Below are 22,747 nucleotides of genomic sequence, written 5' to 3'. Positions count from 1 at the left end.
TCGGGAACTGGTGGAATCCGTGTTCCCACCGTTGGCTTGCTGGGCACGAAGTGGTGTGTGCCGTTTGAACTGGAGATTATCGATGCCTTGACGAAGTGACGAGAGTGTGTCGTGTGAGTCTCCTGCTACCACCCCCCCCCCCTCATCCCCCCCCCCCCCGACCCCCCCCCCCTCTCTCTCTTTCCGACATTTCCACACACACACACACACACACACATACACACTTATGCACTTATCAGACACAATGCAGACGCGCACGCGCACGCGTGCGCGCAGACACACACACACACACACACACACATGCGGACGTAGTCTTTGTACTTATAATCATGTGTGTTTCTAGATCTGCCTCTGTCTTAAAAAGGTTCGAGGAACTTTAACCCTTTTGGGTGTGACGGACACACCAGATATATGTGCTACGTGGAATCACTGCTTCAGTCCAGCAATGTCAAACGAAATAAGCAAAAACAACAACAACATCAAAAACAAGAGAGGCAAGGCCTTCAAGTCTCACTTGTGATACACTTTAAAAAAAGATCCAAGCTTTTTATGTATTGAGTATAATTTCAAAATGTAATGTTTAAGATGAGAAAGATCAGTTTAAAGCAAATTAAGTCCCCTAGCATTAATTACAGAGTAATTTCCCTTCTTTTACTATCTGCACCGAAACGTTTGCAAAATAAATAAAACTTCCATGCTTAGCAAAAGAAGTTCCAGTTTGAACAAAAAATGATAATAATGATTGCTCTTGTTGTTGGGTCAGAATATCAGATCAAAGTGCCAAGTTTAGAGAATACCAAAAATATAAATATAACAGTAAATGCAGTTTGCATATAATTAGGCTTCATTTTTTTAAAATTATTTTTGTGCCCATCCCAGAGGTACAATATTGTTTTAAACAAGATGACCGGAGAGAACTGAATTTTTCCTATTTTTATGCCTAATTTGGTGTCAACTGACAAAGTATTTGCAGAGAAAATGTCAATGATAAAGTTTACCACGGACACACAGACACAGACACACACACACACACACACACACAGACAACGAACACCGGGTTAAAACATAGACTCTGTTTACACAAGCGAGTCAACTAGTCTAAAAACAATGACAACAAAGCAAAAAATAAAAAAAAATAAAAACACCAAATAAACAACAAACGAGAAAACAACAACAAAACTTTTTTGTGCATATTATGTCTGTTGCAATGCTAAAACAAAGAAACAAAACTTCAGCATATTAACATGTCTGTTCCAGATGTAAGTTACACACCCATCTCCATTTCCACAAGTCTTACTTCTTCAGCTTGTGTTTCCTTCCCAGTACAAAATAGGCTATACTGCACGACCCACAAAACAGGCTATACTGCACGACCCACAAAACAGGCTATACTGCACGACCCACAAAATAGGCTATACTGCACGACCCACAAAATAGGCTATACTGCACGACCCACAAAACAGGCTGTACTGCACGACCCACAAAACAGGCTGTACTGCACGACCCACAAAATAGGCTGTACTGCACGAACCAAACATTGACGAAGGATATCGACGTCTACTTGTTATCTTTTTCGAATGACGTGGGTTTTTTTTTTTTTTTGTTTTTTTGTTTTTTTACATTCCCAAACAAACTGAAATCTAATCATAGTAGTTCCCATGAAACATTCATTGAAAAATCTATTTCTCAATTGCCTTAAATTCTTTTTTAAAAGAGCAAAAAAAAACAAAACAAAAAAAAAGCACATGGCTGAATTGGTTAGGCGTTAAACTTCAGATCCAGTGTTCAGTCCAACTTCAGATCCAGTGTTCAGTCCAACTTCAGATCCAGTGTTCAGATCCAGTGTTCAGTCAGATCCAGTGTTCAGCTCAACTTCAGAACCAGTGTTCAGTCCAACTTCAGATCCCAACTTCAGAACCAGTGTTCAGTCCAACTTCAGAACCAGTGTTCAGTCCAACTTCAGATCCCAACTTCAGATCCAGTGTTCAGTCCAACTTCAGAACCAGTGTTCAGTCCAACTTCAGATCCCAACTTCAGATCCAGTGTTCAGTCCAACTTCAGATCCAGTGTTCAGTCCAACTTCAGAACCAGTGTTCAGTCCAACTTCAGATCCAGTGTTCAGTCCAACTTCAGAACCAGTGTTCAGTCCAACTTCAGAACCAGTGTTCAGTCCAACTTCAGATCCAGTGTTCAGTCCAACTTCAGAACCAGTGTTCAGTCCAACTTCAGAACCAGTGTTCAGTCCAACTTCAGATCCCAACTTCAGATCCAGTGTTCAGTCCAACTTCAGAACCAGTGTTCAGTCCAACTTCAGATCCCAACTTCAGATCCAGTGTTCAGTCCAACTTCAGATCCAGTGTTCAGATCCAGTGTTCAGTCAGATCCAGTGTTCAGTTCAACTTCAGATCCAGTGTTCAGTCAGATCCAGTGTTCAGTCCAACTTCAGATCCAGTGTTCAGTCCAACTTCAGATCCAGTGTTCAGTCAGATCCAGTGTTCAGCTCAACTTCAGATCCAGTGTTCAGTCAGATCCAGTGTTCAGTCCAACTTCAGATCCAGTGTTCAGTCTAACTTCAGATCCAGTGTTCAGTTCAACTTCAGATCCAGTGTTCAGTCAGATCCAGTGTTCAGCTCAACTTCAGATCCAGTGTTCAGTTCAACTTCAGATCCAGTGTTCAGTCCAACTTCAGATCCAGTGTTCAGTCAGATCCAGTGTTCAGTCCAACTTCAGATCCAGTGTTCAGTTCAACTTGAGATCCAGTGTTCAGTCCAACTTGAGATCCAGTGTTCAGTTCAACTTGAGATCCAGTGTTCAGTTCCACTTGAGATCCAGTACTTCAGACCCAGTGTTGAGCAGTGACCAGGGTTGGAGCCCCGTTCGGCATGGCGCTGTGTGCTTGAGGACTGTCCTCACCCCACTCTGCTGTGGAGGGCTACCTGACCTCGGGCCGGGAACGTTCAACTGTGGAGGGAGAGGATTGGGCCCCCGCCTTGCGGTGCCGAGTCCTGGACACTGTGGATGTGAATTCAATGCTCTGATGGCCGTGGAGAGACTATGGGACTTTATTATTATTATTATTATATTTCAAAATTAAATTATCTGTGTATATCTGCAAGCCTTTTGGCTCTTACCTGCACTCACACTGTGTATCCAACTATGTATGTATATATCTATGTATCTGTCTGTCTGCTTGTCTATCTATCTATCTATCTATCTATATCAATCTGTCTGCTTCTCTCTGTCTCTCTCTTTCAAACACACACACACACACACACAGAGAACAAAATGACATTCGGACTGAAAACGAGCGAAAGAAAAAAAGGTGACATGGCACCTTAAACTCTCCCCCCCCCCCCCCCCCCCCCCCCCCCCCGCCCTTCCCCCTCCCTACCCGTCCCTCTACACACACACACACACACACACACACACACGAGCCCCTCCTTCATTCTTTACACCCTCCCCCTCTCTCCCCCACCCCCTACCGCCTTCCCCCGCCCCCCACCCTCCCTTCATAAACTTCAGTTTCGCCTGTCTCCCGCTGTACTGAGCGGCACGTCACAGCTGACCGAGCACGACTTCAGCCAAGCGTGAAGAAGAAATCGATCGCGTATGGGGAGGGAGGGGGTGTGGGGGAGAAAAAGAACGAATGAAAGACGAAGAAAAAAAAAAAAAGCCAGATCGATATTGGCAGTGCGTGTGATTAAGTGTGGGCTTGGTTGGTCCGGCCAAATCGTCGTCACACCACGGTGTGCTGCGGTATATAACCTATGAAGCGTTTGTAGCTGGTAGCGGCAGATCCCTCACTGATATTTGGGGAATGCAAAAAGAGAGAGAGAGACACAGACAGACAGACAGACAGACAGACGGGCAGACGGACAGACAGACCGAGACAGAGAGAGTGAGAGGGGCAGACAGAGACAGGGAAACAAGTCAACAGAAAGGGAGAGAGAGAGAGAGAGGGGGGGAGGGGACACACACACACACACACACACACACACACACATACACGTGGGTGTGTATATATGTAGTCAGGCAGACAGACAAACAAAGACAGGGAGACAAATCGACGGAGAGAGAGAGAGAGAGAGAGAGAGAGAGAGAGAGAGATAAGACGGAGAGAGAGAGAGTTGAGAAAGGGGGGGGGGGGGGGGGAGGGAGACACACAGATACATAGACAGAGACAGAGAGACAAAATCGTCAGAGACATACAGACAGACAGACAAGCCTATACGGAGACAGCCCGAGTGTGAGAGAGACAGGGTCATGATATATTATATTATACAATTAACCCTTCCACCGTCAGTCAGTTTAGAGTGCAAAATTCCCTTAAGAGTAGGTGGGGACTCCCCTGCGATGTGCAGAAAATATGGCCTGTCCTACCACCGAACATAAAGAGCAGTGGGTTCATGGATAACAGACCCATGATCTGGTCACCTTTCAGTGACATGGGTCCTGTATCTAGCGCGTGCACAGAAATGCGAGTTTGGTGGTGAAAGGGTTAAGTGTCCAGCGATCGTAGCACCGAACGCTGTCCAGTGGACCAGAGTGGTCTAATCCAAAGTGCACACATGTAAGGAATGGGGCACACTTAGCCTGCGTGATCGTGTATTGTGGCCACGCCTGTGTCAGCACACGCTGACCTCTGGTCACTCTCACACTGAGCACACAAGCATGTGTACAATAGTCAGTCGTGTTCGGCCATGACCATCAGAACAGCAGAGGAGGCAACTGCTGTTCGGGCAATAATTGGATTACAGTGGAGAGTGCCTTTCCTAACTAACATCCCCCACTCTCTGCACACAAGTACACAGCGCTGGCTGCTACATTCTACTTCTTCTTTTGTGGGCTGCAGCCACCATGCTTTACTGCAAGTGGACCTTTTACGCTCAGTACCCTTTTCACTCCGCCGTGAAGGCAGCCATACTTCGCTTTCGGGAGTGTGCACGCTGGGTTTGTTCATATTTCCATAACCCACTGAAGGCTGACAGAGATTAAGGGATCTTCAACATGCGCATTTCATCTTCAGCAAGCATTTACACACGAAGGGGGCTCAGGCACTGGCAGGTCTGCACATCTGTTGACCTGGGAAAGTGAGAAAGTACGACTCCACCCTTAACCCATAAGGCGCCCTGACCGGGGAATCAAACCAAGGGGTACTTAGATCGAAAGTCCGGCGTTTCACCACAGGGCTGCAGCGTCACGTCCTGCCCCAGTATGGTCACTTCGTCCTTTTCTTTCAGGAAGTGTTGTGAGAGGGGACGGGAGGAGGGGGGTCAAGGGGTATGTGTGTGTGTGTGAGGGGGGGGGGGGGTCTAGAAGGAACCAGTGTGACAGCTGTGATAACTGTAAGATCAGGTCCAGAAGGAACCAGTGTGACAGCTGTGATAACTGTAAGATCAGGTCCAGAAGGAACCAGTGTGACAGCTGTGATAACTGTAAGATCAGGTCCAGAAGGAACCAGTGTGACAGCTGTGATAACTGTAAGATCAGGTCCAGAAGGAACCAGTGTGACAGCTGTGATAACTGTAAGATCAGGTCTAGAAGGAACCAGTGTGACAGCTGTGATAACTGTAAGATCAGGTCCAGAAGGAACCAGTGTGACAGCTGTGATAACTGTAAGATCAGGTCCAGAAGGAACCAGTGTGACAGCTGTGTTAGCTGTAAGATCAGATCCAGAAGGAACCAGTGTGACAGCTGTGTTAGCTGTAAGATCAGATCCAGAAGGAACCAGTGTGACAGCTGTGTTAGCTGTAAGATCAGGTCCAGAAGGAACCAGTGTGACAGCTGTGATAACTGTAAGATCAGGTCCAGAAGGAACCAGTGTGACAGCTGTGATAACTGTAAGATCAGGTCCAGAAGGAACCAGTGTGACAGCTGTGTTAGCTGTAAGATCAGGTCCAGAAGGAACCAGTGTGACAGCTGTGTTAGCTGTAAGATCAGGTCCAGAAGGAACCAGTGTGACAGCTGTGATAACTGTAAGATCAGGTCCAGAAGGAACCAGTGTGACAGCTGTGATAACTGTAAGATCAGGTCTAGAAGGAACCAGTGTGACAGCTGTGTTAACTGTAAGATCAGGTCTAGAAGGAACCAGTGTGACAGCTGTGATAACTGTAAGATCAGGTCCAGAAGGAACCAGTGTGACAGCTGTGATAACTGTAAGATCAGGTCCAGAAGGAACCAGTGTGACAGCTGTGATAACTGTAAGATCAGGTCTAGAAGGAACCAGTGTGACAGCTGTGATAACTGTAAGATCAGGTCTAGAAGGAACCAGTGTGACAGCTGTGATAGCTGTAAGATCAGGTCCAGAAGGAACCAGTGTGACAGCTGTGATAACTGTAAGATCAGGTCCAGAAGGAACCAGTGTGACAGCTGTGATAGCTGTAAGATCAGGTCCACTCCATGAGGCAGTCAACGAGTCTCAATGTGAGTCGGTCCAGCTGCTGTCCCTGTCTGAGTGGGCTCACCGAACGCTGTCATGGATTACAGGATCTTTAACGTGCGTATTCGATCTTCTGCGTGCTCACCGTTGCTCTTTTCCACGGCCTGTGCTGTCTGTGCTCTGTGCCTCTCTGTCTCATAGCGTTTAAATGACCTTGGTGCCACTTCAGCCCATTGCTCTACTGACGGGCGCAATAGCCCAGTGGTTAAAGCGTTGGACTTTCAATCTGAGGGTCCCCGGTTCGAATCTCGGTGACGGCGCCTGGTGGGTAAAGGGTGGAGATTTTTCCGATCTCCCAGGTCAACATATGTGCAGACATGCTAGTGCCTGAACCCCCTTCGTGTGTATACGCACGCAGAAGATCGAATACGCACGTTAAAGATCCTGTAATCCATGACAGCGTTCGGTGGATTATGGAAACAAGAACATACCCAGCATGCACCACCACCGCCCACCCCACCACCCCCACGAAAATAGAGTGTGGCTGCCTACATGACGGGGTAAAAAAACAACAACAAAAACAAAACAAACAAACAACAATAACAACAAAAGGTCATACACGTAAAATGTTACATGTCTGAGCGTGTATGAGTGCATGCCTGAAATCTCATTGAATGACACAGGAAACGAATGATGAGCGCCCAGTGGCAGCCGTCAGTCGGCTCTACCCAGGTAGGCAGCCTGTTGTGCAAATGACCCCGTGTATGTAAAGCGCTTAGAGCTTGGTCTCCGACCGGGGATAGGCGCTATATAAGTATCCATATCAATCAATCTCTCTTAGTCTGTCTCTTAATCTATATATTCCTCTCTCAGCGTTTAAAAGAAAGTTCCAGTTCATTTGATTTCTCTTAAAGGTTCTCAGTGTTAATTAGGCCTGTTTCATATGTTAGTGCTCTCTCTGTCTCTCTCACTGTTGAAGGAAACTTAAATACAATGCTCTCTCTCTGTCCGTTTTTCTCTCTCTTTGTCTGTCTCTCTTTCTGTCTGTGTTTCTCTCTGTTCCTCTGTCTTTCTCGTTCATATTTCTCCCTCATCCCATCCTTAGGCACACACCCACACACACCCCGGGTAGTGGTGGTGGTGTGTGTGTGTGTGTGTATGTGCGTGCGTGTGCGCGCGTGAGTGTTCGTGCGTGCACGCGCGCGTGCGTGTGTGTATGTGCATGTGCGCGCGTGTGTGTGTCGTGTGTGGGCGTGAGTGTGTGTGTCGTGTGCGTGCGTGTGTGTGTGTGTGTGTGTGTGTGTGTGTGAGAGAAAGAGAGAGAGAAAGAGAGAGAGAGAGAGAGAGACAGAGAGAGAGAGAGAGAGGGAGAGGGTGTATCGGACAAGGTGGCGTGCAGCTTACAACGGCCTGTGTCCGTCACAGTATTATATCTGACCGCTTCTGCTGACACAGTCGACCAGCCGCTGCACGCTCGAGGAAGCAGGAAGAATTTCAGTGGCGGGCATTGCTGCACTGCTTGCCAACTTCACGTGTCGCCTGCTACAAACTGCACGCTTCGCTCTCTCTCTCTCTCTTTCTGTCTGTCTCTCTCTCTCTGTATTATCATCGTCGCCTAGACCGTGGAATTTTTGTGGCCCCAATACAATAAAGTTGTTGTGGGGGGGCGGAGGGGTATAGGGGTGAGGGCGGGGTTGAGAAGAATAATGAACTGTTGGGCTAGATTCGCTTCTATACCAATCTCACCTAAACATTGTCCCTTTTTGTCTACTATGCTCGCACCATCTCACCTCCCCCCCCTCTCTCTCTGTTTTAAAAGTTTGTGGTGTATGTGTGCGTGCGTGTGAGTGTGTGTGTGTGTATTTGTGTGTGTGTGTGTGTGTGTGTGTGTGTGTGTGTATTTGTGTGTGTGTGTGTGTGTTCGTGCGACTTTTTGGGGGAGAGGGTGGGGGCCGCGGGCGTTGTGGTGGTGGTGATATGTGTGTGTGTGTGTGTGTGTGTGTGTGTGTGTGTGTGTGCATACAATGTACGTTTCTGTTCCTACCAGGAAATGTCACCAAACCAGTAAAAACTATCAGCGTCTGGAATACTTTCCTGAAGTCCGTGAGAAAGAAAATACCAGGAACACACAAAGAGAGAGAGAGAGAGAGAGCGAGAGAGAGAGAGGGGGAGAGGAAAAGAGAGGGAGAGAGAGAGAGAGAGGGAGAGAGAGAGAGAGAGAGAGAGAGAGAGAGAGAGGGAGAGAGAGAGAGAGAGGGAGAGGAAAAGAGAGGGAGAGAGAGAGAGAGAGAGGGAGAGAGAGAGCGAGGGGAAAAGAGAGAGAGGGAGAGAGACAGAGAGAGGGAGAGAGAGCGAGGGGAAAAGAGAGGGAGACAGACAGACACAGAGAGAGACAGACAGAGACAGAAACGGAGAGAGAGAGAGGGAGAGAGAGAGACAGAAAGAGACAAAGAGAGACACAGAGAGGGAGAGAGAGACAGAGACAGAGGGAGAGAGAGAGACAGATAGAAAGACAGAGAGAGAGACAGATAGACAGAAAGACAGAGAGACAGAGACAGAGGGAGAGAGAGAGAGACAGAAAGAGACAGAGAGAGACAAAGAGAGACACAGAGAGGGAGAGAGAGACAGAGACAGAGAGGGAGAGAGACAGATAGAGAGAGGGAGAGAGAGAGAGAGACAGATAGAGAGACAGAGAGAAAATCAGAGAGAGAGAGACAGAGACAGAGAGGGGGGTGGGAGTGAAACATAATGCATCCCGCTCCAAATACTCAGAAAAAGAAGAAGAAGAAGAAGAAAAACAAACAAACAAAAAAAAAACAAAAAACAACAACAACAACAACAAAAACACCATCATCTCATCTCATCTATCCCATGACCCGTGGGTGGGTCGTTGGGGCACCATGGATGACTGCCTGGTCAGCTCGCGCCACCTGCCTCGGTCCTCAGCGGCCCTTTGAGTTGTGGCAAATGGCAGGCCCGTCCACTCTTTGATGTTGTCCTCCCACCGCTTTCTCTGTCTGCCTCTCTTCCTCCTTCCTTGTACGGTACCCTGCAGGATGGTCTTGGCTAGGCCGTCTGATCGTGTGACGTGTCCATACCAGCGGAGCTTGCGTTCCTTCACTGTGGTTAGCAGGTCTTTGAATGGGCCAATGGCGTTTTGGACTCTTCTTTTCACTTCCTCATTTGTGATGTGGTCTTTGTATGTAATGTTCAGGATCTTGCGGAAGCATCTCATTTCCAGGGCCTGGATTCTCCTCTGGAGTTCTGCAGTGAGGGTCCAGAATTCGCAAGCGTATAGAAATATTGAGAAGATGAGGGAGCGCATTAGTCTGATTTTGGACGAGAGGGAGATCTTTTTGTCCTTCCATATAGTCTTCAATCGACTCAGTGCGGCAGTAGTCTGCGCGATTCTGGACAGGACCTCTGGTTTCGAACCCTCGTCTGACACAATGGCGCCCAAATATTTGAAGGAGGAGACTTCTTCCAGTTTTTCACCGTTTACGTGCAAGTTGGACGTTACGTCTTGGCTGTTGGTCATAACCTTGGTCTTCTCGGCACTGATCTCCATGCCGTAGGCTGATGATGTCTTGTCAAGTTTGTGCACGAGTTCTTCGAGTTCTTTCTCTTCTCCTGCCAGGCAGGCCAACCTACAACAAAAAAGTGATGGCATTGAGGTGACGCGTCCATCAAAGAAGCGAGAGAATCTGAGCGCACTGGTTCGAATCACGGCTCAGCTGCCGATATTTTCTCCCCCTCCACTAGACCTTGAGTGGTGGTCTGGACGCTAGTTATTCGGATGAGTCGATAAACGGAGGTCGCGTGTGCAGCATGCACTTAGCGCACGTAAAAGTACCCACGGCAACAAAAGAGTTGTCCATGGCAAAAATTATGTAGAAAAATCCACTTCGATAGGAAAAAACAACAAAAAAATTACAGGCAAGGGAGAAAAAAAAGAGAAAAAAAAAGAAAAAAAAAAAAAAAAAAAAAAAAAAAGAAAAAGAAAGAAAGAAAGAAAAAGTGGCGCTGTAGTATAGCGATGCGCTCCCCCTGAGGGAGAGCAGCCCGAATTTCACACAGAGAAATCTGTTGTGACAAAACAGAGCAATACAACACTAAAAACAACGACAAAAACAACAAAACCGTCGCATCGCCACTGCAAGTAGACAGCACGATTGTTTGAAGCAGGTGATCAGCATCAACCATCGGTGACGAGAACGTTATACTCATCAGGAAAGACGACAGAGAAGAACATTGTCGCAGGCGACATATTTCCGTCAGGCGACACTTTTTGGGGGGAAAAGGAGATCTGTTAAGAATATGTCGCCCGCGACAATATTATGTCAGGCGACAGATTTGGGCCTCACACCGCTTCCATTGTCACAAGGACTCGAGGTGGACTGCTAACAGACGTTGGGAAGCAAAGATTGATCGATTTTTCGGACTCTGTGTGTGTGTGTGTGTGTGTGTGTGTGTGTGTGTGTGAGTGGTAGGGGAGGGGTGTGCGCGCGCGTCTGTTGGTGTACATTTTACGTGTGCAACACACTCGCTAGTTTACGATGAACTCGACGCACGTGTGTATATCTATGTGTGTGTGACGTTTCATGGGGAACGTCACAAGCTATGTTCCTGGAGGTATGAAAAGTCTGTCTACATTATTGATTAAGCTGTTGACGGCTGCTGTCGTTCGAGATGAGAATCGCACCAACAGCCATGGCTTGAAATGAGAATCGCACGCAACAGCCATGGCTATCATTCACTCGTGCCCTTCACGGCAGGCTTCCTTTCAATGCATTATCTATTCCAGACGTAACGCGCGCAGACACACAAGCGCCTGACGCGCGTTGCACACACACACACACACGTGCGCGCACGCACACACACGCATGGCGGATATTCAGCCCCAAGAAAATAGATCATGAAACATGGTACCTGTTTTTAGTATACAGTTGGGCAGATCAATAAGCCGATATAGAGAAAGGTGGAGACAGAGAGAGAGAGAGAGAGAGAGAGAGAGAGACCGCAACACACACACACACTCTCTTAGTCAAATACTGTACAGTGTCATAGTTTCAAGCCTTTATCGTGCACACGCGCACAAAACAAAACCACTTGCACAAACTACAGACATTCTGCTCATCACACAAGACAGTAGAGGAAAAAACAACAACAACAAAAAAACAACAACAAACAAATCAGATTTCTGATCTTCTACTGGTACTTAACCCTTTTTTTCCCCAAATTAAATATCAGCAAAAATGCTGGGACCAGATTTCCAATTGTACGCTACGAGAGGCGCCACCACAGAATTACGGTTCAGTATGCACGCCCGCCGCTGGGCAAAAAGTTAGTGCCCAGCTTGTCTGCTTATTGTTCATTGTTGCTTATAGTCCAGCCGACCGCGCAGGGCCATATCAGGACTGTCAAGCCATACAAACGCTCAACCGCGTCAACACAATACTATGACACACACAAACTAAGATAAACCTACAAAACACAGTTCATGACACATTATCCTAATCATTAAGCTCCCTATGGCAAATAAAATTAGTCCGTGCGGAGGAAGCCAACCATTTCTCTTAATTCATCATCCCTACTTTACAAAAATCGTAAAAAGGGTTAAAAAAAACAACCACCAACAAACAAACCCAAAACAAACAATACTTCAAAGCCAAACAAACAAAAAAATGCAGAATAGGCCATAATTTACAGGCAAATAACACTGCAGAATGGACGGCTAGTGCCCATCCCAGTGTTTACAATTTCACTACCTAATCGCCAGAGCAAAACAGCGCAGAGAGTACATCACAGACTGCGGAAAAGAGAGAGAAAAAAGTGTCATGGCTTGCTTGAAAAAACAAAGGGGAATGGACTGGGAAGGCAGAAACAAGGAGACAACAGTGAAGGAAGGCAGAAACAAAGGAGACAACAGTGAAGGAAGGCAGAAACAAGGAGACAACAGTGAAGGAAGGCAGAACAAAGGAGACAACAGTGAAGGAAGGCAGAAACAAGGAGACAGCAGTGAAGGAAGACAACAAAAAGAAAAGGAAGAAACAATGAGAGCGTCACAAAAGAGGAAATTTCTAAATCAGAATTTCCAGAAGGCGGGGATGCTATCTTACACTGAAACATGCGAGGGAGTTATTCGAGGTCTCCGTGTGACTGACTTCACTCGGATCAAATCCTCAACTTCCATGTAGGTGTCGTTTTGTATGAATGATGATCGTCTGTCGTGTCTCACAACCATAAGCATCGGAACTGACAGCAGAGGAGGCAACTGCTGTCCCGGACTAACTGGGTGACTCGGTGGACAGTGTGCCCAAGTTACATCCGCACTCCCTCGGCCAAGAGGGTACTAGGACAGTGTCTTGCCCAAGTTACATCCGCACTCTCTCGGCCAAGAGGGTACTAGGACAGTGTCTTGCCCAAGTTATATCCACACTCTCTCGGCCAAGAGGGTACTAGGACAGTGTCTTGCCCAAGTTACATCCGCACTCCCTCGGCCAAGAGGGTACTAGGACAGTGTCTTGCCCAAGTTACATCCGCACTCTCTCGGCCAAGAGGGTACTAGGACAGTGTCTTGCCCAAGTTACATCCGCACTCTCTCGGGCAAGAGGGTACTAGGACAGTGTCTTGCCCAAGTTACATCCGCACTCTCTCGGCCAAGAGGGTACTAGGACAGTGTCTTGCCCAAGTTACATCCGCACTCTCTCGGCCAAGAGGGTACTAGGACAGTGTCTTGCCCTAGTTACATCCGCACTCTCTCGGCCAAGAGGGTACTAGGACAGTGTCTTGCCCAAGTTACATCCGCACTCCTCGGCCAGGAGGGTACTAGGACAGTGTCTTGCCCAAGTTACATCCGCACTCTCTCGGCCAAGAGGGTACTAGGACAGTGTCTTGCCCAAGTTACATCCGCACTCCCTCGGCCAAGAGAGTACTAGGACAGTCGGCGTTGGGGATGATCCCGAATGGCCAGCTAGCAAGCCACCGAGGCTGCAGCACTATGAGCCAGTGCAGTCTTCCCTGCTAGTTTGAAAGTCTCGTTTAAGCTTTCCATTATAGCTTGAAAGAATGACTAGGCTCGTGAACTAAAAAAAAAAACAACAACCAAAAAACCAAAAAAACCCAAGAGAGTTGTGGGGGTGGGGGTGGGCGTGGGGGGAGTTGGGGGTAAAATTGAAATATGTGGAATTGTCTGCACAGTGTTCTGTCCACAGGACCACCAGCACATGTCGCAGGTCGACAAAATAATGCCACACATGACAGAATAAATTTACTTTATTTCATTCACTGATGAAGTGTTTTGATGAAATGGTATAAATCAACTACCCACCGAAGACAGTACCGAAAACACACACATACGCAAACACACAACAGCAAAACAAACAACCAACAGCCAAAACAAAACTAGCAAACATGTCACACAGCTCCAGATCAATGTATCAGTAAGCCAGGCTCCAAGGAATCAAAATGAACGAAGAATTAAAAACCAACCGACCAAACACATACAATCCTTTTAAAGATTTAACATCCCACCCCTTAATATTTCTCAATTTAGGTTCTGTTATGAATAATTATTTCTTTAAATGTCTGCAACAGGAACAATGCCCGCTGTTTCATAATGTCATCTGATTAAAATTATCAATCAACAAATTGGAATTTATCTACACACACACATACACGCGCTAAAAACAAAGTCTGATGTTGTGGAGTTGGAAACCAGTGTGGTGATTGTTAAAAAAAAAAAAAAAAGGCCGTATGTGACAAATTCCAGTATGGGGGAAAGTATGAAGGTGATGGGGTGGGGGGTAGGGGTTGGGTCACAGTTTGTGAAATCCACACACACTGTGTAGAACTGAGAGAGAGGGAGAGAGGGAAGGAGAGAGAGAGGGGGGAGAGAGAGATAGAGAGAGGAGGAAGAGAGGAGGAGGAAGAGAGAGGGAGAGAGAGGGAAAGAGAGAGAGAGGAGGAGGAAGAGAGAGGGAGAGGGAGAAAGAGAGAGAGGAGGAGGGAGAGAGAGGGAAAGAGAGAGAGAGAGGACGAAGAATGGAGGAAGAGTGAGAGAGAGGGGAGAGAGATGGAGAGAGAGAGAGCGAGGCAGAGAGAGGGAGATGCTGGAAGAGACAGAGAAGGAGAGAGACAGAGAGAGAGAGAGAGAGAGAGGGCTGGGAGAGACAGAGAAGAGAGAGACAAACACACACACACACACAGTGAGGGGGCGAGAAGAAACCGCTTCAGCCGGATGACGAAGTCCCACACAGTACTGAGAAACGGCAGCAGAAGCAGCGAAGATGAACTGGTGATGTGAAATGGGGCGAATCAAAGCAAGCTGAGCTTTACTTCCTTGCACGCCACTCTCGTCACTTTCACTTCTCAGGCGTCAAAGCATGCAGACCTGAATCCAATCTGCTTTAACAACAGCAGGTGCTTGACCTATACACACAGGCCTGTGTGAACAAGCACCAACAGACCTGAATCCAATCTGCTTTAAAAGCAGCAGGTGCTTGACCTATACACACAGACCTGTGTGAACAAGCACCAACAGACCTGAATCCAATCTGCTTTAAAAGCAGCAGGTGCTTGACCTATACACACAGGCCTGTGTGAACAAGCACCAACAGACCTGAATCCAATCTGCTTCAAAAGCAGCAGGTGCTTGACCTATACACACAGGCCTGTGTGAACAAGCACCAACAGACCTGAATCCAATCTGCTTCAAAAGCAGCAGGTGCTTGACCTATACACACAGACCTGTGTGAACAAGCACCAACAGACCTGAATCCTATCTGCTTCAAAAGCAGCAGGTGCTTGACCTATACACACAGACCTGTGTGAACAAGCACCAACAGACCTGAATCCTATCTGCTTCAAAAGCAGCAGGTGCTTGACCTACACACACAGGCCTGTGTGTTTCAGTTTCAGTTTCAGTTTCTCAAGGAGGCGTCACTGCGTTCGGACAAATCCATACACGCTACACCACATCTGTTGAGCAGATGCCTGACCAGCAGCATAACCCAACGCGCTTAGTCAGGCCTTGAGTGCATGCTTACATATTTGTGTACCTATGAAAGTGGATTTCATTTTACGTAATTTCGCCAGAGGACAACACTCTCGTTGCCATGGGTTCTTTTTCAGTGCGCCAAGTGCGTGCTGCACACGGGACCTCGGTTTATCGTCTCATCCGAAAGACTAGACGCTCAGTTTGATTTTCCAGTCAAACTTAGGAGAAAGGGCGAGAGCGGGATTCGAACCCACACCCTTACGGACTCTCTGTTAGGCAGCTGAGCGTCTTAACCATTCTGCCACCTTCCTCCCACCTTCACCTTCCTGTGTGAACAAGCACCAACAGACCTGAATCCAATCTGCTTTAAAAGCAGCAGGTGCTTGACCTATACACACAGGCCTGTGTGAACAAGCACCAACACGACATGAAACAAAAGAAATAATCAAACAAAAACAAGCAAGTAAGTCAACACATGAGTGATAAGAAACTCTAGGGAAAGCTGGACAGCACAAGGTCTTCAGAGAAGAACCCCCCCCCCCCTCCCCCTAACTCCCCCTTCCCTCGAGTCAAATGTAAATGAAATATATATTAAAAGCAAACGATTAAAATAAAACATGAACAAATAAAAAATTTAAAAAAAGAAGAAAAGAAAGGAGGGGGCCATGTTCAGCGAACTAGTGCACGTGCTGGCACACTCACAGAAGTGTGCAAATACACACCTACACACGCACATTTACACACACACAACACACGCATCCCATCCTTCCATATCGGTTTGAAAAATCAATCCGACGGGCGCAATAGCCCAGTGGTTAGAACGTTGGACTTTCAATCTAAGGGTCCCGGGTTCGAATATCGGAAACGGCGCCTGGTGGGTAAAGGGTGGAGATTTTTCCCATCTCCCAGGTCAACACACGTGCAGACCTGCTAGTGCCTGAACTCCCTTCATGTGTATACCCAAGCAGAAGATCAAATACGCACGTTAAAGGTCCTGTAATCCATGTCAGCGTTCGGTGGATTATAAAAACAAGAACATACCCAGCATGCAACCCCCCGAAAACGGAGTATGGCTGCCTACATGGCAGGGTAAAAACGGTCATACGTGTAAAAGCCCACTCGTGTACACAGAGTGAAGGTGGGAGTTGCAGTCCACGAACGAAGGAGGAGGAGGAGGATAAACATCACTCCCGCTCAGTCTGGCACCACAGTCCGCTGTCTGTCAAATCTTCATCAGGTAACAAAGTCAGCATCAGGTCTGCATACACACTCTTGTCAGGAAGCAACTACAACAGTTTTTTTTTTAAAAAAAAAAGAAAAAAAGAAAAGAAAAGAAAAAAGAAAAGACAAAACGACTGCACACACACACACACACACACACTGATCGTTTTCAGCATAATAAAGGGTGATCCAATGATGGTGATGATGACAATGGTGGTAGCATCAATGACCATAAAAATAAAATAATTTTTGTTCAGCACCAATGACTTGAATACATGTGTATCTTTGCATCAAAAGCTCCCATGACTGTGATGACTGTGAAAGTGTGTGTGTGTGTGTGTGTGTGTGTGGCGCGCGTGCGTGTATAAAAGATCAAATGATGAAAGTAACTAATTACACTAGCTTGAACATTCATGTTGAAAATGAAAGAAAGAAGGTAAGAAAATGACTATCACTGACTGAACAGAACTTTCTCAATTACAACACGGCAATTATCAGCAATACAAGTCATCATATACTGACATTTGCATATTGGAAATGTACGCATGTGTGTGCGCGCACACACACACACACACACACACACACACACGAGCACACACACACATGTACACACATACACACACTGCTCAAACAAAAACAGTTCTTGAACACCCTTATGACATAAATCATCATTATTAACTATTTAGCCCAACTGGCCAAGACGTTCAAAGCTGATCATCTGAAGCGTGTTTGTTAAAACATCGCAGAAAGTAACTTCAGTAAGTCTCTGGTTTTACAACACTAGCAAATCGTACATGCAACCTGTTCTGAATTCGAATGTCAACAACAGTACAATGAACACACCAACAGTTCACACCAGTACGATGAACACACCAACAGTTCACACCAGTACAATGAACACACCAACAGTTCACACCAGTACGATGAACACACCAACAGTTCACACCAGTACGATGAACACACCAACAGTTCACACCAGTACGATGAACACACCAACAGTTCACACCAGTTCGATGTACACACCAACAGTTCACACCAGTTCAATGAACACACCAACGGTTCACACCATTACGATGAACACACCAACAGTTCACACCAGTACGATGAACACAAACAGTTCACACCAGTACGATGAACACACCAACAGTTCACACCAGTACAATGAACACACCAAAAGTTCACACCAGTACAATGTTCTTGTTGCTTATAGTCCAGCTGACCGCAAAGGGCCATATCAGGGCTGTCAAACCATACAAATGCTCAACCGTGTCAACACAAAACTGTCACATCTACAAAAAAAAACCACTAAGGCAAACCCACAAAACACAGTTCATGACACAGTATCCCAACCATTTAGCTCCTCATGGCAAATAAGACTAGGCCATGCTGAGGACGCCAGCCATTCTGTTTAATTTATCATCCCCAGATTACAAAAAATCGTAAAAAAGGTAAAAACAATGCTTCAAAGCCAAACAAAAATACACAAAAAAGGCCATACAGGCAAATAACACTGCAGAATGGGCAGTGAGTGCCCATCCCAGTGTTTGCATCTCACTACCTAATCGCCAGAGCAAAACAGCACAAATAGTACATCACAGACTGCAGAAAAGAGAGAAAAAAGTGTCAAGGCTTGCTTGAAAAAAAGAAAGGGGAATGGACTGGGAAGGCAGAAAAAGGAGACAACAGTGAAGATGGAAAAAAGGCAGAAACAAAGAGAGTGATAGAAAAGAGGAAATTTCTAGCACAGAATTTCCACAAGGCGGGGATGCTATTTATACTGAAAGACCCCCGGCATCCCCACAAGGGGCACCACAAAAACACCAAATCAAATACACTATGTAAGTGTCTGAATATCAAATAGACAGCAAAACTGCCTGACTATCAAACATGCCATAAAAGTGTCTAATCATCAAATAGACTATGTATAAAAGTGCCTGATAACCAAATACACTGTAAAAAGCCTAATCATCCAATGGACAATAGAAGTACCCAATAACAAAACACCCACAGAGGAACCTAGTTTTTAAATAAACCACAGAAGAGCCCAGTTGTCATTATTATCATTATCATTGTTGCTTATAGTCCAACCAACTGCACAAGGCCATATCAGGACTGCCCAACTACACTCTGTCCAACTGCACTAAACATAAAACAGTCACACACACACACACACACACACACCCTACAGACACAGTTGATGACACATAATCTTTACATTTAGCTCCTTGGGCAAATAAGATTAAGTTGTGTTGAGGACCTCAGTCCTTCCACTTAATTTATCATCACCAGATTACCAAAAAGCATAAATATGGGACAAAAATACTTAAATACACACACACTACAAAAAAAGTTAAAGTATCTTCTCAAAAAAAGAAAGAAAAAAAAGAATTGCACATTTAACATAATATGTTCACACATGCCCATGTTAAAGAACATTTTGTTGTTCAACAAAGTCTTGTCTTTTTTATACTAAACACTTTCAAGAAGTGTTCAACAAGACTGCTGATAAAAAAAGTTAAACGCCTCTTCCAGCACATCACGCACATTTTTCATTATTGTCATTTGTCCATTCTTTCTAGTTATAAATATGAAGACGTGAAATCAGTCATTTTACCAAGCACCCAGCTGACAAACTGTGGAACATTGCATATACATTACAACACGTCTTGTCTCACATTCAACATTGCATGTACATTACAACACGTCTTGTCTCACATTCAACATTGCATGTACATTACAACACGTCTTGTCTCACATTCAACATTGCATGTACATTACAACAGGTACTGTCTCACATTCAACATTGCATGTACATTACAACAGGTACTGTCTCACATTCAACATTGCATGTACATTACAACACGTCTTGTCTCACATTCAACATTGCATGTACATTACAACACGTCTTGCCTCACATTCAACATTGCATGTACATTACAACACGTCTTGCCTCACATTCAACATTGCATGTACATTACAACAGGTCTTGTCTCACATTCAACATTGCATGTACATTACAACAGGTACTGTCTCACATTCAACATTGCATGTACATTACAACAGGTACTGTCTCACATTCAACATTGCATGTACATTACAACAGTCTTGTCTCACATTCATTGCATGTACATTACAACAGGTCCTGTCTCACATTCAACATTGCATGTACATTACAACAGGTCCTGCCTCACATTCAACATTGCATGTACATTACAACAGGTCCTGCCTCACATTCAACACTGCATGTACATTACAACAGGTCTTGCCTCACATTCAACACTGCATGTACATTACAACAGGTCCTGCCTCACATTCAACACTGCATGTACATTACAGCAGGTACTGTCTCACATTCAACATTGCATGTACATTACAACACGTCTTGTCTCACATTCAACATTGCATGTACATTACAACAGGTACTGTCTCACATTCAACATTGCATGTACATTACAACAGGTACTTGTCTCACATTCAACATTGCATGTACATTACAACAGGTCCTGCCTCACATTCAACATTGCATGTACATTACAACAGTACTGTCTCACATTCAACATTGCATGTACATTACAACAGGTCCTTCCTCACATTCAACATTGCATGTACATTACAACAGGTCTGGTCTCACATTCAACATTACATGTACATTACAACAGGTCTTGTCTCACATTCAACATTACATGTACATTACAACAGGTCCTGTCTCACATTCAACATTACATGTACATTACAACAGGTCCTGTCTCACATTCAACATTACATGTACATTACAACAGGTCTTGCCTCACATTCACTGCATGTTCATTACAACAGGTCCTGTCTCACATTCAACATTACATGTACATTACAACAGGTCCTGCCTCACATTCACTGCATGTACATTACAACAGGTCTGGTCTCACATTCAACATTACATGTACATTACAACAGGTCTTGTCTCACATTCAACATTACATGTACATTACAACAGGTCCTGTCTCACATTCAACATTACATGTACATTACAACAGGTCCTGTCTCACATTCAACATTACATGTATATTACAACAGGTCTTGTCTCACATTCAACATTACATGTACATTACAACACGTCTTGTCTCACATTCACTGCATGTACATTACAACAGGTCTTGTCTCACATTCAACCCTGCATGTACATTACAACAGGTCCTGCCTCACATTCAACCCTGCATGTACATTACAACAGGTCCTGCCTCACATTCAACATTGCATGTACATTACAACACGTCTTGTCTCACATTCAACATTGCATGTACATTACAACAGGTACTGTCTCACATTCAACATTGCATGTACATTACAACAGGTCTTGCCTCACATTCAACACTGCATGTACATTACAACACGTCTTGTCTCACATTCACTGCATGTACATTACAACAGGTCCTGCCTCACATTCACTGCATGTACATTACAACACGTCTTGCCTCACGTTCAACACTGCATGTACATTACAACAGGTCCTGCCTCACATTCAACCCTGCATGTACATTACAACAGGTCCTGCCTCACATTCAACATTGCATGTACATTACAACAGGTCCTGCCTCACATTCAACCCACCGTTTTTTCTTCCTGAAAAAAAGATTTGAAATGATCCATGTCCTGAAGCTGGTTTGTTCAACCTGTAAAACTACAAACTTCATAACGCAACTGATGGCACAAAGGGCTGACAATGGAACAAAGTGTTGGATTTTCAATCTGAGGGTCCTTGGTTCAGTTGGGGCAATGGTGGCTGGTGGATTGACGGCGGAAAGTTTTCCGATTTCCCAGCTCTTCACACTGTACACTGCTCCTCTCGCTGAAATTATCAACCGCCATAACATCAGTCATCATTCTTATGCTGATGACACTCAACTCCAGAAGAGTGATACCCCTGAAAAATTGATGTCGCTCTTGCAAGAAACATCCAACTGCTTCCTGGACATTCAAAAACTGGATGACTCGAAATAAGTTACAACTGAACGCGGACAAAACTGAAGCAATGATCATAGGAACTAAACAAAAACTGTCTTCCATCACAATTGACACAATCAAACTTGGCAGTACATCCATCCCTCTTTCCACATGTCAGGAACCTCGGTGCTGTCCTTGACAATACACTGTCCATGCAAAAATTTATCAGTCAGACATGTCAGTCCTGCTACTGTCAACTGCGGCGCATCAGTGCCGTCCGGAAATATCTGTCCACTGACACAACATCTAGACTTGTCGTTTCTCTCATTCTCTCTCACCTTGACTACTGTAACACTCTATTGTCTGGTTTGCCTGCTTCATCCATTCAGTCCCTTCAGTGCATACAAAACTCTGCTGCCTGACTCGTCCTCAGAAAGAAAAGATCTGAGCACATCACTCTTCTTTTGCAACATCTCCACTGGCTCCCTGTCTCACACTGAATAAAGTGCACTCTATGTTATAGGTGCATTCACAAAACTGCCCCTTACTATCTCTGCGGCTGCCTTCACCTCTACACTCCATCTCACTCACTACGATCGGCTTCGGATCCACTCTGTTCACGCATACCCAGATTCAAACACTGACTGTCGGCCGCCATTCTTTCTCTGTCTCTGGACCTTGCAATTGGAATGAACTTCCTCTTTCGCTTCGTCAAGTTTCCACACTGAGCTCTTTCAAGTCTGGCCTTAAAACCCACCTCTTCCCAAAATAGCCTCCCTTGCCTGCCCTTCCTTGTCTTTAGTTTCTACAGTTTTAGAGTTATGCATGCGTGTGAATGACCGGTGTGAAAGCGCTTTGATTTGTCTCTGCACAAGATTCAGCGCTATATAAATACCATTATTATTATTATTATGTGCTGACCTGCTAAAGCCTTTATCACCTTCAAGTGTTTACGCACTCAGGCGATTATACACACACGTTAATGAACCTATTATCCATGTTGGCATCAACTTATGAAGCTATTCATATTACAAATGAATATCAACAATTTATGAAGCTATTCACATTACAACTGAATACCAACAACTTATGGAGCTATACACATTACAAATGAATACAAACTGTTTACAAAGCTATTCACAACATAAATGAACACCTAAACTTTTCAAAGCAACCCACATTACAAATGATCATAACACTTTTTAACGCCATAGGTCTCATACACTTTC

At 45.3% G+C, this 22,747-nt stretch overlaps 1 protein-coding gene across 1 annotated transcript in view; it reads right to left on the bottom strand.

Annotated features, from left to right (window-relative positions):
- The window catches only part of LOC143283171 (uncharacterized), a 54,566-nt gene that overhangs the window by 24,644 nt on the left and 7,175 nt on the right, over positions 1–22,747 (bottom strand). The window contains exon 2 of the mRNA XM_076589341.1: positions 9,228–10,026. Coding sequence (XP_076445456.1) covers positions 9,240–10,026 — 787 coding nt within the window. The 3' untranslated portion in view covers positions 9,228–9,239. The remainder of the gene's footprint in view (positions 1–9,227; positions 10,027–22,747) is intronic.

The sequence above is a fragment of the Babylonia areolata genome, chromosome 6, assembly GCF_041734735.1.
Source record: "Babylonia areolata isolate BAREFJ2019XMU chromosome 6, ASM4173473v1, whole genome shotgun sequence".
Taxonomy (NCBI): Eukaryota; Metazoa; Mollusca; class Gastropoda; order Neogastropoda; family Buccinidae; genus Babylonia; species Babylonia areolata.
This window is presented reverse-complemented; position numbering and strand designations above follow the sequence as displayed.